We start from the raw sequence: 14,658 nt of genomic DNA, 5'->3' as shown, positions 1-14,658 counted from the left end.
AAGGATAGATCATTGGGGAACATCAGACGTAACGATGCAGGAGCAGGAAGAGAAACAATTGCAGGTTACAATTGGATAAATAATTGTTATATATCTGGGAATACATTCTTGCTGGTTCTGAGTTACGTGATGTGTATTGACGTCAGCAGAGTGTCTGTGTAGGCATTGAGCGATCATCATCTTGATTGTATTAGCGACACCCTTGATAAACCTCTCGTCGTGTTTTACAAGAATCCAAGATCTGGGAACCTCGTACCTTTTCTCTGTACGGCAACAGAGAAATATAACAAAAATGTTCGATCACGTGAGGAGGGGTGAAATGGTCTGACAGTAACAGGAATTTACTTTTGTGAATTTTGCTGATTGCAAAGATACCAGTCTGACAGGCTTTCTTATTGAGCTAAAAACCCACCCAGGTAAAGATGTAAATATATTTAAAAGGTGAGCCCATGTCCAAACCTTCACAACACACACAAATGCAAGCACGTGAAAATGCAATAATAAAAGGCAAAAATAGACACTTCATTGCTAAGGAGTCCATCGCTGGTATCCGTGACTTTTGTAGAATGTTTCCATGGAATGTAAAATTACAATTTCTGGAGGCGTTGTTTTTAAATGTAACCCGACTTTTCCAAAAATGGATGATTTTTGCAGTTGACGTTCCTTTCATTGGAAAATTCGCTATCTATGTGTTGGATTTCAAAGTAATCGAGATAGGGGGCGCGATTCTCCGACCCCCCGCCGGGTCGAAGAATCGCTGGGGGCTGGCGTGAATCCCGCCCCCGCCGGTTGCCGAATTCTCCGGCACCGGATATTCGGCGGGGGCGGGAATCGCGCTGCGCCGGTTGGCAGGCCCCCCCCCCCCCGCGATTCTCCGGCCTGGATGGGCCGAAGTCCCGCTGCTAAAATGCCTGTCCCACCAGCGTAGATTAAACAACCTACCTTACCGGCGGGACAAGGTGGCGCGGGCAGGCTCCGGGCTCCTGGGGGGGTCGCGGGGCGATCTGGCCCCGGGGGTTGCCCCCACGGTGGCCTGGCCCGCGATCGGGGCCCAATGAACCACGGGCGGGCCTGTGCCGTGGGGGCACTCTTTTCCTTCCGTCTTCGCCACGGTCTCCACCGTGGCGGAGGCGGAAGAGACTCCCTCCACTGCGCATGCGCGGGAATGGCGTCAGCGGCCACTAACGCTCCCGCGCATGCGCCGCCCTGAGCTGTCATTTCCGCGCCAGCTGGCGGGGCACCAAAGGCCTTTTCCGCCAGCTGGCGGGCGGAAATTCGGCCGGCGCGGGCCTAGCCCCTTAAGGTTGGGGCTCGGCCCCCCAAGATGCGGAGCATTCCGCACATTTGGGGCGGCGCGATGCCCGACTGATTTGCGCCGTTTTGGGCGCCAGTTGGCGGACATCGCACCGATACCAGAGAATTTCGCCCAGGGTCTTGAACCTGAGAGAGGGAAGAGAGATGTGGACGGGATTCTCCCTACCGAGCGGGGCGGGCCGTACCGGCACCAAGGAGTGGCGGAATTCTCCGCACCTTCAGGGGCTTGGCTGGCGCCGGCGGGCCACCACGCCAGTTGGCACCACGCCAGTTGGCGCGGAAGGGATTGGCGCCGCACCTACGGGTGTCGAATGGACTCCGCCAGCCGGCACGAGTTGACGCATGCGCGGGAGCGCGAGCATGTGCTGGCGTCATCCCAGAGCATGCGCAGGGTGGTTCTTCTCCGCGCCGGCCGTGGCGGAGGTTGACAGCTGCTGGCGCGGAGGGAAAGAGTGCCCCCATGGCACAGGCCTGCCTGCGGTCGGTGGGCCCCGATCGCGGGCCAAGCCACCGTGGGCCCCCCCTTCCAAGGAGGCCAGATCCTCCTGCCCCACCCCCCCTCCCCCCCCCCGAGGACTCCGCAGGCCACCCGTAGAGCCAGGTCCCGCCGGTACGGACCTGGTTTGATTTATGACGGCGGGATCGGCCAAAAACGGGCGGCCACTCGGCCCATCGTTGGGCGGAGGATCGCCGGGGGGGCGCCAACCAGCGCAACGCGATTCCCGCCCCCGCCAAAACCCCGGCGCCGGAGAATTCGGCAGCCAGATTTGGGGTGGTGGGGCGGGATTCACGCCGTCCCCCAGCGATTCTCCGACCTGGCAGGGTGTTGGAGAATCCCGCCCACGGTGTGGACTCATGAGCAGACTTCTTCCAATTTCTTCCAGACTGATTTTAGCAGCTTGGATGTTGTAACAAAATACATTTCAAAATGTTTATTCTAGTCACATCATCTTTCTCCCCAAATAGATTTCTGAAGGTAATTGATTAGCTCCTATCTGGACAGAACTTGACTATTGTTTTAGAGCCTACTTGATTTGATTCTGTAATGTTCCAGCAGTTAATTCTTGAATGACCGATCCTACATCGTGATGAGATAGAAAGGATACCTTCCATTTAGCTATTGTCCTGGTGGACTTTCTCAGCTGGTTTCTCCGACCCCCCGCCGGGTGGGAGAATCCCCGGGGGGGCGGTGTGAATCCAGCCCCGCCACCCCGACGCCAGCTGCCGTATTCTCCGGCTCCGGTTTTCGGGCGGGGTTCACGCCACGCCGGTCAGGGGCTGGGGGCTGTTGGCTGCGCCTCCCCCCCTCCGCAATTCTTTTCTGGCCAGTCCCGCCAGCGTGGGTTGGACATGGTCCCCCCACACGGCGGGACCTGGCAGGTAAGTCACCTGGGGTGGTCTTCGGGGGGAGGGGGGGGACCACGGTGGCCCACCGATCTGCGGGCGGGCCTGTGCTGTGGGGGCACTCCTTCCTTCCGCGCCGGCCCCTGCAGGGCTCCACCATGGCCGGCGCAGAGAAGAGATCACGCCAGCCCTTTGCGGACTCTCGCAGTCCATTCGGCGCCGGTTGGAGCGGCGCCAACCCTTCTGGTGTCCACCTAGCCCCCAGAAGTGCGGAGAATTCCACCCTTGCGGGGGCTGTTGATGCCGGAGTGGTTCGCGCCAGTTTTCCCGCCGACGTGGGGACTAAATCCCCAGAAAGGAGAATCCCGCTCTCTGTCTCCACTTAAAAGGTAGCTTTACAGAAATGCAAATGGTAAGCACCCTACAGTTTCAATTAATATTTCAAAGTCAGTCTTGACCTCAGCAGGTGTGAAATTCCATCGGAGGTTAACTTGCCTTGCCTTATTTGTAATTCACATTGCAACCTTCCAGATACCGGTCGACTTGTAATAGCAGGTCTCAGGCGATTTGTGACATCCATCCTCAGTCACTGCATTTACTTGCTTTGCTAAAGTCCTTTTAAAGTGGCTCAGTATATATATTTGACCAAACTGTGAAATTAAAGACTAATATCACACGTGGACACGTCACATCACTGTGACAATAAGAAGAGAACCATCTGAGAGCACCACATCTAGCTGGGTGAAGTGGAGAGGCATTTGAGGAGGATGTTGTCAAAGGCAGCAGACAGGTCGAGAAGGATGAGGAGGGAAAGTTTACGTTTGTCACAGTCACACAGGGTGTCCTTTGTGACTTTGATAAGAGCTGTTTCACCACTGTGACTGGGTGGGAAGCTGGTTGAAAGGACTCAAAAATGGACTTCCAGGAAAGCTGGTCACAGATTTGAGCGATCACAACCCATTCCAGGAATTTGGAGAGGAAAGGGAGGTTAGCGATGGGGCGCTAGTATGCAAGGACTGTGGGGTAGAGTTGTTCTTTGAGGAGAAAGGTGATGAGGGGAGATTTAAAGGAGAGAGAATTGTTAACAATATCCGAGAAATTGGGGGCCAGGAAGGGAATTTGGGTGGTCGGCATTTTAGTTGGAATAAGATCGAGTCTCGCGGATAAGCTGAGGCCAGTGGGAGCATGAGGATAGAGACTAGAGGAATATTTAAATTCAGGGCAATGGTGAAGCTGGGGATCCTCAGATGAATTTTGAGGCAGTGGATGCAGCAGAGGCAGCTGAACCTCAGTGACAAAGCAGTCTGTGAGCTCTTTGCATTTGTGGTTGGATGTGAGAATACAGGAGTGGGTGGGAGTTGTTGGGGTCGTTGGCGTAAAATCTTAGAGAGGAGAAACTGGGGGTTTTCTTTGCGTTGTAGGACAATCCTAGTGCAGTGAGCAGCTTTGACAGGAAAGCAGAAGCTGATAGTGCTGTAGGAGCAATTAATAACAGCAGATTGTAGCTCATTTAATTCGGAGATTGCTTTTTTAAACTAGAATGAAGATACTACAAATGAGCACTACGCACACAATAGTATCTCCAAATGAATGTGCTTCAATAATGGATTGGGGTAATTGCTTGTTTTAATGGAAAATAAATTAAAGAAACAATTCACTTTGTTTTGTTTTATTCTTTCATGGAACGTGAGCATCTGTGACCTAGTGGGCGTGGAGAGGAGATTCTCTAGGTTATTCCCAGAGTTGAGGGGGTTGGATTACGAGGTGAGGTTGAGTAGACTGAGACTGTACTCGTTGGAATTTAGAAGGATGCGGGGGGATCTTATAGAAACATATAAGATTATGAAGGGAATAGATAGGATAGATGTGGGCAGGTTGTTTGCACTGGCAGGTGAAAGCAGAACTAGGGGGCATAGCCTCAAAATAAGGGGAGGTAGATTTAGGACTGAGTTTAGGAGGAACTTCTTCACCCAAAGGGTTGTGAATCTATGGAATTCCTTACCCAGTGAAGCAGTTGAGGCTCCTTCATTAAATGTTTTTAAGATAAAGATAGATAGTTTTTTGAAGAATAAAGGGATTAAGGGTTATGGTGTTCGGGCCGGAAAGTGGAGCTGAGTCCACAAAAGATCAGCCATGATCTCATTGAATGGTGGAGCAGGCTCGAGGGGCCAGGTGGCCTACTCCTGCTCCTAGTACTTATCTTATGTTCTTTGAATTTGATGTCAATCCCTAGTTACCCTCGAGAAGATGATACTTTGTTTCAGAAGTTCACACCGTCTTCCACTTTGACGAAGTGCTGGGAAGGATTAGCAAGCTGATGATCAACTTGTCAAGCCACGATACAAATGCGCCTTCCCGTGGCCAACCGGTCCTGGAGTGGGACTTAACCTGGAGTTTCTGGCCCAGAGGCAGAAACCTGCCGAGCCTCAAGACTTCGCCTGTAAGGAGTTGGTGAGCTGCCTTCCTGAACCGCTGCAATCCGTGTGGTGCAGGTACACCCACAGTGCTGTCAGGGAGGGAGCTCCAGGATTTTGAGCCAGCGACAGTGATGGAACGGCCGATTATCTTTCCAAATCAGGATGGTGAGAGACTTGGAGGGGAAGCTCCAGGTGGTAGTGTTCCCATGTATCTGCTGCCCTTGTCCTTGGTGGTTGTCGTTGTGGGTTTGGAAGGTTCTGTCAGAAGAGCCTTGATGTGTTGCTGCAGTGCATTTTGTAGATGGTACACAGGGCTTCCACTATGTGTTGGTGGTGAAAAGTGAAATTTTTAGACTGTACAAAATGTCTGGATGAGTGACTTGTCGGAAAATAATGGATAATTTAAATTATGCAGCACTGAGTTTGTCTCCCATGTCATTGCTCATGATGTCACTGAGTTTTAATAAGATCTGTTATATTTAATAATATGTTATGTGGATGCTGAATCCTCAGCCTCTTGGAGGCTATTTTGTTAAAGCTTCAGCCCTGAGATGCTTGAACCATCTGGTTCACCAAGGTCCTTCATTGAGGGAAAGCTACCACCCTTACCTGGTCTGGCCTACATGTGAATCCACGCCCACAGTAATGTGATTGACTCTTTACTGCCCTCTGAAATGTCTGAGCAAGCCACTCAGGTGTCAATGGCTCACTTGCTGAACGGCAATTAGGGATGGGCATTCAATACTGGCCTTGCCTCTTGCTCCCTGTTTTCCATGGATTGCATTCCTGCTCCCTGCACAGGTACTCACAGCCTCTTCACGAAGAAATCGCTCTCCACAAGCGTTTGAAACACAAGAATATTGTCCAATACTTGGGATCGGTTAGTCAGGACGGATACATCAAAATCTTCATGGAGGAGGTCCCAGGAGGTGAGTCTCCTCTTCCTGAAAGAATCATTTTGTAATACTATACGTGTGTAATTTGAGGCTTGACATGAGGGAAGAGCAACATACACACCGACATGGATAATTTCACAGAACCCAGATACAAACACAAACAAATACATGGACACGCATACTGAAAATTGCTCACCTACATTATTAAGCTGTGTGGTTATCATAGTACACATTTTCAGAAAAACTGTTCTAATGGTTGCATTCTTTTTTAATCTTGTACTGAGTTTAAAGGCTGGTTGCTGGTTGACGCTGATACTGCCCAAAGCTCTGAAAGCGATTGATAACTGTGATTAGTCAACAACTCACATTCGTGTTGTACCATGTGCCTGCCAGAATGGTCGAAGGTGAACTTGATCAACCTTTTTAATTTTTCATCCAGAACTTCCAACCTTCCTGGTGTGAGTGTCCTTCCGAAGCCTGGAGATTTGCTCTTCTGACAACTTTATAAGAAGGTTGTTGTATTGCTATGATCTTGAAGCTGTAGAGTTGCAGAGTAGTCTCTGCGGCTGCGATGGCTTGCACTGCCAAATTCTCAGAGATGGCTTTCAAAGGTAAAAATGGAATCAGGTTGGGGGGGAGGGGAGAGAGGAGTTTCTTTTGTTTAATTTCAAGGAACTGCAGTGTGGCCCTGAATTAGCCTTTTACAGCAGTTTGACGATTATGTTTGTGGCCTCTATCTTCCGGTGTTGAAGCTTTTAGCTGCTTCTCTGAAGATATTTTTTTCTCTCTGTTTCCCATCCTTTTCAATGTCTTTTGTGAGAACTAAGATGACTGCTGTGATCAGAAGACCTGTGCAAAATGCCAAGTCATTCCCCCAGATCAGACATTGACACATCAAACGGCCCTTCTCCTTCTTGTGGTTCCCAGGTTGTGTCCTGGCCAAGGCGCAACATACATTCTTACAATAAGGCAAACAAAATGTTGTTATCTCCTGGATGAGATTGACGTTTGTCCTCTCAAAAGAGGAGACCTAGTCTGAAATCTACAATTCTGTCTGGTAGCTGAGAGCTATTTTAAAACAGCCTTTAAACTCAGATTTTAAAAAAAAAAGAATGCAACCATTAGAAGTTTTTCTGAAAATGTGTACTATGATAACTACACAGCTTAATAATGTAGGTGAGCAATTTTCAGTGTGCGTGTCCATGTATTTGTTTGTGTCTATCTGGGTTCTGTGAAAATATCCATGTCATGTGTATGTGTGTAATTGGAGCATGCATATATGTGTGTGTGTATGGAGCATGTATATGTGTGTATGGCAAGTATGTATATCTGTGGTTGTATGGGGGCATGTGTATTCTTATATGGGGAGCATGCATATGTATATGTGAGTATGGGGAACACTTATATGTGTGTATCGGGAGCATGTATATCTGTGTTTTTGTGGGGGGCATGTGTATGTGTATAAGGGGTGCATGCACATATGTATGTGTGTATGGGGAACATGTATGTGTGTGTGTATGGGAAGCATGTATGTGCGTGTGTGTGTATGGGTAGCATGTATGTGTGGGTGATTGTATAGGGAGCATGCATATGTGTGTGTGGGGGGGGCATGTATATAATAATAATAATCTTTATTGTCACAAGTAGACTTACAATAACACTGCAATGAAGTTACTGTGAAAACCCCCTAGTTGCTACACTCCGGTGCCTGTTCCGGTACACAGAGGGAGAATTCAGAATGTCTAATTCACCTAACAGCACGTCTTTCGAGACTTGTGGGAGGAAACCGGAGCACCCGGAGGAAACCCACGCAGACACGGGGAGAATGTGCAGAGTCTGCACAAACAGTGACCCAAGCCGGAATCGAACCTGGGACCCTGGCGCTATGAAGCAACAGTGCTAACCACTGAGCTACTGTGCCGTTTGTGTGTATGTGTGTGGGGGGAGCATGTATATGTGTGTGCGTGGGGAGCATGTACAGTGTGTGTGTGTAGTGTGTGTATGGGGACATATAGACATGTGTATGTGTATATATGGGGAGCATGTATATGTGTGTGTTTATATGTGTGTGCATGGGGGCATGCATATATGTGAGTGTATGTGTATGGGGAGCATGTATATGTGTATGTGTGTATGGGGAGCATGTAGATGTGTGTATGTGTATGGGGACATGTATATGTGTATGGGGAATATGTATGTGTGCGTGAGGAACATGTCTGTGTCTATGGGGAGTATGTATGTGTGTGTATGGGGCCATGTATATGTGTGTATGGGGAGCATGTATGTGTGCATGGGGGGCATTTATATGTGGGTGTGTGGAGGGAGAGCCTGTATATGTGTGTGCATGTATAGGGAACATGTATATGTGTGTATATGGGAAGCATGTATATGTCAGAGTAGAAATGACAGGATATATAGGATGAATACGTGGCTGAAGGGATAGTGTCAGGGGGAGGGTTTCAGATTCCTGGGGCATTGGGACCGGTCCTGGGGTAGGTGGGACCTGTACAAACTGGACGGGTTACACCTGGGCAGGACTGGAACTGATGTCCTAGGGGGGGCTATTTGCTAGAACGGTTGGGGAGTGATTAAACTAATGTGGCAGGGGGATGGAAAACGATGCAGGAAGTTGGAAGGTAGTAAAACAAGGGCAGAAACAAAAGGCAGTAAGGGGGAAAGTGTACGGCAGAGCAGCCATAGTCAAAAATCAAAAAAGGGCGACAGTACAAGGTACAGTGACTGAGGGGAGCTCAGTGAATAGGCTCAGTAATATTAAAAGGAATAAAACGGGAAGTAAAAACATAAATGGAAAGTGACACGGCAGGTTGTTACATGAAGATATGGGTTCAACTACAAGGAAAATTAGGAGAAAAGTTAAGAGGAAAAACTTAGGAGAGGTTACTGATCAAGGTGTTAAGATTCAAAACAGAGGTGCAAAAGCCAACATAAGTGTACTTTACCTGAATGCTCGTAGTATTCGGAATAAGGTAAATGAGTTGATGGCGCAAATCATCGTGAATGACTATGATTTAGTGGCCATTACTGAAACATGGTTAAAGGATGGTCACGACTGGGAGTTAAATATCCGAGGGTATCAAACTATTCGGAAGACAGAGTGGATGGTAAAGGAGGTGGTGTAGCTCTGTTATTTAAGGATGACATCCGGGCAACAAGGGATGACATCAATGCTATGGAGGATAAGGTTGAATCCATTTGGGTGGAAATCAGGAATTGTAAGGTGAAAAAGTCGCTGATAGGAGTAGTCTATAGGTCTATAGGCCACCAAGTAGTAACATTATGGTGGGGCAGGCAATAAACAAAGAAATAACTGATGCATGTAGAAATGGTACAACAGTTATCATGGGGGATTTTAATCTACATGTCGATTGGTTTAACCAGGTCAGTCAAGGCAGCCTTGAGGAGGAGTTTATAGAATGTATCCGTGATAGTTTCCTGGAACAGTATGTGATGGAACCTACGAGGGAACAAGCGGTCCTAGATCTGGTCCTGTGTAATGAGTCAGGATTGATTAATGACCTCATAGTTAGGGATCCTCTCGGAAGGAGCAATCATAATATGGTGGAATTTAAAATGCAGATGGAGGGTGAGAAGCTAAAATCAAACACTAGTGTTTTGTGCTTAAACAATGGAGATTACAATGGGATGAGAGAAGAACTAGCTAAGGAAGACTGGGAGCAAAGACTTCATGGGGAAACAGTTGAGGAACAGTGGAGAACCTTCCAAGCGATTTTTCACAGTGCTCAGCAAAGGTTTATACCAACAAAAAGGAAGGACGGTAGAAAGAGGGAAAATCGACCGTGGATATCTAAGGAAATAAGGGAGAGTATCAAATTGAAGGAAAAAGCATACAAAGTGGCAAAGATTAGTGGGAGATTAGAGGACTGGGACGTCTTTAGGGGGCAACAGAAAACTACTAAAAAAGCTATAAAGAAGAGTAAGATAGATTATGAGAGTAAACTTGCTCAGAATATAAAAACAGATAGTAAAAGTTTCTACAAATATATAAAACAAAAAAGAGTGGCTAAGGTAAATATTGGTCCTTTAGAGGATGAGAAGGGAGACATAATAATGGGAGATGAGGAAATGGCTGAGGAACTGAACAGGTTATTTGGGTCAGTCTTCACAGTGGAAGACACAAATAGCATGCCAGTGACTGATGGAAATGAGGCTATGACAGTTGAGGAACTTGAGATGATTATTATCACTAAGGGAGTAGTGATGGGCAAGCTAATGGGGCTAAAGGTAGACCAGTCTCCTGGCCCTGATGGAATGCATCCCAGAGTGCGAAAAGAGATGGCTGGGGAAATTGCAAATGCACCAATGATAATTTACCAAAATTCACTAGACTCTGGGGTGGTCCCGGCGGATTGGAAATTAGCAAACATGACACCACTGTATAAAAAAGGAGGGAGGCAGAAAGCGGGTAATTATAGGCCAGTTAGCTTAGGGAAGATGCTGGAATCTTGGGGAAGATGCCAGTTAGGGACGATGCTGGAATCTATCATCAAGGAAGAAATAGCGAGGCATCGATGAAAATTGTCCCATTGGGCAGACGCAGCATGGGTTCATAAAGGGCAGGTCGTGCCTAACTAATTTAGTGGAATTTGTTGAGGACATTACCAGTGCGGTAGATAACGGGGAGCCAATGGATGTGGTATATCTGGATTTCCAGAAAGCTTTTGACAAGGTGCCACACAAAACATTGCTGCATAAGATAAAGATGCATGGCATTAAGGGTAAAGTAGTAGCATGGATAGAGGATTGGTTAATTAATAGAAAGCAAAGAGTGGGGATTAATGGGTATTTCTCTGGATGGCAATCAGTAATTTGTGGTGTCCCTCAGGGATCAGTGTTGGGCCCATAATTGTTCACAATTTACATAGATGATTTGGAGTTGGGGACCAAGTGCAATGTGTCCAAGTTTGCAGATGACACTAAGATGAGTAGTAAAGCAAAAAGTGCAGAGGATACCAGAAGTCTGCAGAGGGATTTGGACAGGCTAAGTGAATGGGCTAGGGTCTGGCAGGTGGAATACAATGTTAACAAATGTGAGGTTATCCATTTTGGTAGGAATAATAGCAAAAGGGATTATTATTTAAATGATAAAATATTAAAACATGCCACTGTGCAAAGAGACCTGGGTGTGCAATGCATGAGTCGCAAAAAGTTGGTTTACAGGTGCAACAGGTGATTAAGAAGGCAAATGGAGTTTTGTCCTTCATTGCTAGAGGGATGGAATTTAAGACTAGGGAGGTTATGCTGCAATTGTACAAGGTGTTAGTGAGGCCACACCTGGAGTATTGTGTTCAGTTTTGGCCTCCTTACCTGAGAAAGGACGTACTGTCACTGGAGGGTGTGCAGAGGAGATTCACTAGGTTAATCCCAGAGCTGAAGGGATTGGATTACGAGGAGAGGTTGAGTAGACTGGGACTGTACTTGTTGCAATTTAGAAAGATGCGGGGGGGGATCTGATAGAAACATATAAAATTATGAAGGGAATAGATAGGATAGATGCGGGCAGGTTGTTTCTACTGGCGGGTGAAAGCAGAACTAGGGGGCATAGCCTCAAAATGAGGGGAAGTAGATTTAGGACTGAGCTTAGGAGGAACATCTCCACCCAAAGGGTTGTGAATCTATGGAATTCCTTGCTAGTGAGGCAGTAGAGGCTCCTTCATTAAATGTTTTTAAGATGAAGATAGATAGTTTTTTGAAGAATAAAGGGATTAAGGGTTATGGTGTTCGGGCCGGAAAGTGGAGCTGAGTCCAAAAAAGATCAGCCATGATCTCATTGAATGGCGGAGCAGGCTCCTGGGGCCAGATGGCCTACTCCTGCTCCTAGTTCTTATGTTCTTATGTTCTTTATGTATGCGTGTATGGGGACCATGTATGCGTGTGTATGGGCACATGTACATGTGTCTGTGTGTATGAGGAGCATGTATATTTGTGTGTGTGTACATGTGGGGAGCATGTATATCTGTGTGTATGAGGAACATGTATATGGGTGTGTGTATGGGGAGCATGTATATTTGTATGTGTGTGTATGGTGGAGCATATTTATGTGCATGTGTTTGGGGGTAATGTTTATGAATGTGTGTGTATGGGGAGCATGTATATTTGTGTGTGCATGGGGGGGCATATAAATGTGCGTGTGTTTGGGGGTAATGTTTATGAATCTGTACGTGTGTGTGTGTGTATACATGTACTCGTGCATGTGTTTGTAAATGTCTGTGCACACACTTATATGTCCAGACGTTTCTGTCTCAATTAATGATTTTCTTCCAATGCTCTACATTTTGCACACTCTCTGTGCCCATTATGTTGCTGTATCTTGTCGCCTTTCGCTTCAGTATTTTCTGTGTGTCACTTTGTAATCAGGAAGCCTCTCTGCACTGCTGCGCTCGAAATGGGGCCCACTCAAGGACAACGAAGCCACGATCATTTTCTACACCCGACAGATCTTGGAAGGTCTCAAATACCTGCACGAGAATCAGATAGTGCACAGGGATATTAAGGTAATGGGATAGTGCCTTATAGGGATATTAAGATAATGGCTTAGTACACAGGGATATTAAGGCATTGGGATAGTGCACAAGGATATAAGGTATTGGGATAGTACACAGGGATATTAAGGTAATGGGATAGTGCACAGGGATACTAGGCTAATGGGATAGTGCACAGGGATATTAGGATAATGGCTTAGTACACAGGGACATTAAGGCATTGGGATAGTGCACAAGGATATAACGTATTGGGATAGTACACAGGGATATTAAGGTAATGGGGTAGTGCACATGGATATTAAGGTAATGGGATTGTACACAGGGATATTATCATAGAATCATAGAATTTACAGTGCAGAAGGAGGCCATTCGGCACATCAAGTCTGCACCGGACCCCGGAAAGCACACCCCATTCAATCCCACGTCCTCACCTAAGCCTTGTATGTGTAACCCCACCTAATCTTTTGGACACTAAGGGTTAATGTAGCATGGCCATTCCACCTAACCTGCACACCTATGAATTTAAGGTAATGGGATAGTGCACAAAGATATTATGGCAATGGGGTAATGCAGAGGGCATTAAGGTAATATTACGATCCTCGACCAGACCCCAACAGTGGCTAGGATACTGGACAGAAACCCCAATATTTTATTTCAATTTTGTAAGACTGTGAGGAAAGGGTATCACTCCAGAAGTCATTTCACACAATATAGGGATACGGTATATTAAAAGAGACATTATTACTAAGACAGTATTAAAATATCTTGAACACCACACATTAACCCTTAACTGCTATCCTTACTTCCACTCAAACAACAAAACCATCTCAGACCACAATCCACTTTTAAATACAGTTAGCAGACCCTGGCATACTTCCTTAAGAGATGTTTTTTGAGACTGTTTGAAGAGATAGATCTGAATACCATCAAAACAAATGCAGGATATCTGGCTTAAGTCTTCAGAAACTGTCTTCATAGTTTGACTGCCATCTACCAAGTGAACAATCTCTGCGTCTCTGCTAAAATAATAATAATAATCTTTATTATTTTCACAACTAGACTTACATTAACACAGCAATGAAGTTACTGTGAAAATCCCCTCATCGCCACACTCGGGCGCCTGTTCGGGTACACTGAGGGAGAATTCAGAATATCCAAATGACCTAATAGCACGTCTTTCGGGACTTGTGGGAGGAAACCGGAGCACCCAGAGGAAACCCACGCAGACATAGGGAGAACGTGCAGACTCTGCAGACAGTGACCCAAGCCGGGAATTGAACCTGTTCCCTGGCGCTGTGAAGCAGCAGTGGTAACCACTGTGCTACCGTACCGGCCTAATTCCTAGTGCTCTAGCTCCTCCCATTAGTTGCATCATCTTACTAACTGATCACAAAGATGTCTAATTAAATGTTCCACAGTGAACTGTCTTAATCCAAACAAAACTCCATTAGCCCAAGCTTTACAATGTGCTCATTGCATCTCTGGATCCCCAAAATCATAGCTGTCTTGCATACCAGGATTTCTAAAATCACTGCAGCACTCATACACACACTAACCCAGGATTATAACCCTTACTGCACTAAATACATATAACACAATATATCTGAAATTCCTACACCATCACAGTAATGGGATAGTGCACAGGGATATTAAGGTGACCATGATCTGGGAGAGGTGAGAGACATTATCATGTTAAACTCCAGCAACACTCTGCTCCTCAGATACACTCTGCTTTACTGACTTCAAACCAGACTTACTGATGCAGAAAGGAGATACTGACCAAATGACAAACTTCTAAAACAAGGACTCCTCTTTGAGTTGGGACGAACAAAACTTTCAATCTTTTCAGCTTGTTGAAGAAGACAACAAAATTCAGGTAGTGGAAACCCACAGCAACTCTGTCAGTGTCAGCAGAGAGGGTCAACATAGCCAGTGTTCAGGCTGGGCCTTTTGAAGGCTCTGGACTGAAACATGAACAAGACAGAATGAGAGGAAAGACAGGGCATGGCATTGCATTCTTAACCCTCCCACAATGGCCAGATGTTTCCTGGAATTAACAAGGGATTCCTTCCCAACCCATTGCCTCATGCAGCTTAGGAGATTTACTCATTTCAATTTCCCACCACAGTCAGTCCCGTGACATGATCCGAAGAGAATGAAGCTGGT

General features: G+C 46.6%; 1 protein-coding gene across 2 annotated transcripts in view; it reads left to right on the top strand.

The window, feature by feature from the left end:
- The window catches only part of LOC140418567 (mitogen-activated protein kinase kinase kinase 5-like), a 277,605-nt gene that overhangs the window by 180,613 nt on the left and 82,334 nt on the right, over window positions 1–14,658 (top strand). For both annotated transcript variants that reach the window (XM_072502099.1, XM_072502092.1), the window contains exons 15-16: window positions 5,877–6,004; window positions 12,368–12,504. In XM_072502099.1, coding sequence (XP_072358200.1) covers window positions 5,877–6,004; window positions 12,368–12,504 — 265 coding nt within the window. The remainder of the gene's footprint in view (window positions 1–5,876; window positions 6,005–12,367; window positions 12,505–14,658) is intronic.

The sequence above is a fragment of the Scyliorhinus torazame genome, chromosome 1, assembly GCF_047496885.1.
Source record: "Scyliorhinus torazame isolate Kashiwa2021f chromosome 1, sScyTor2.1, whole genome shotgun sequence".
NCBI classification, from domain to species: Eukaryota; Metazoa; Chordata; class Chondrichthyes; order Carcharhiniformes; family Scyliorhinidae; genus Scyliorhinus; species Scyliorhinus torazame.
The sequence above is the reverse complement of the archived record's forward strand: the minus strand, read 5'-3'. Positions and strand labels throughout refer to the sequence as shown.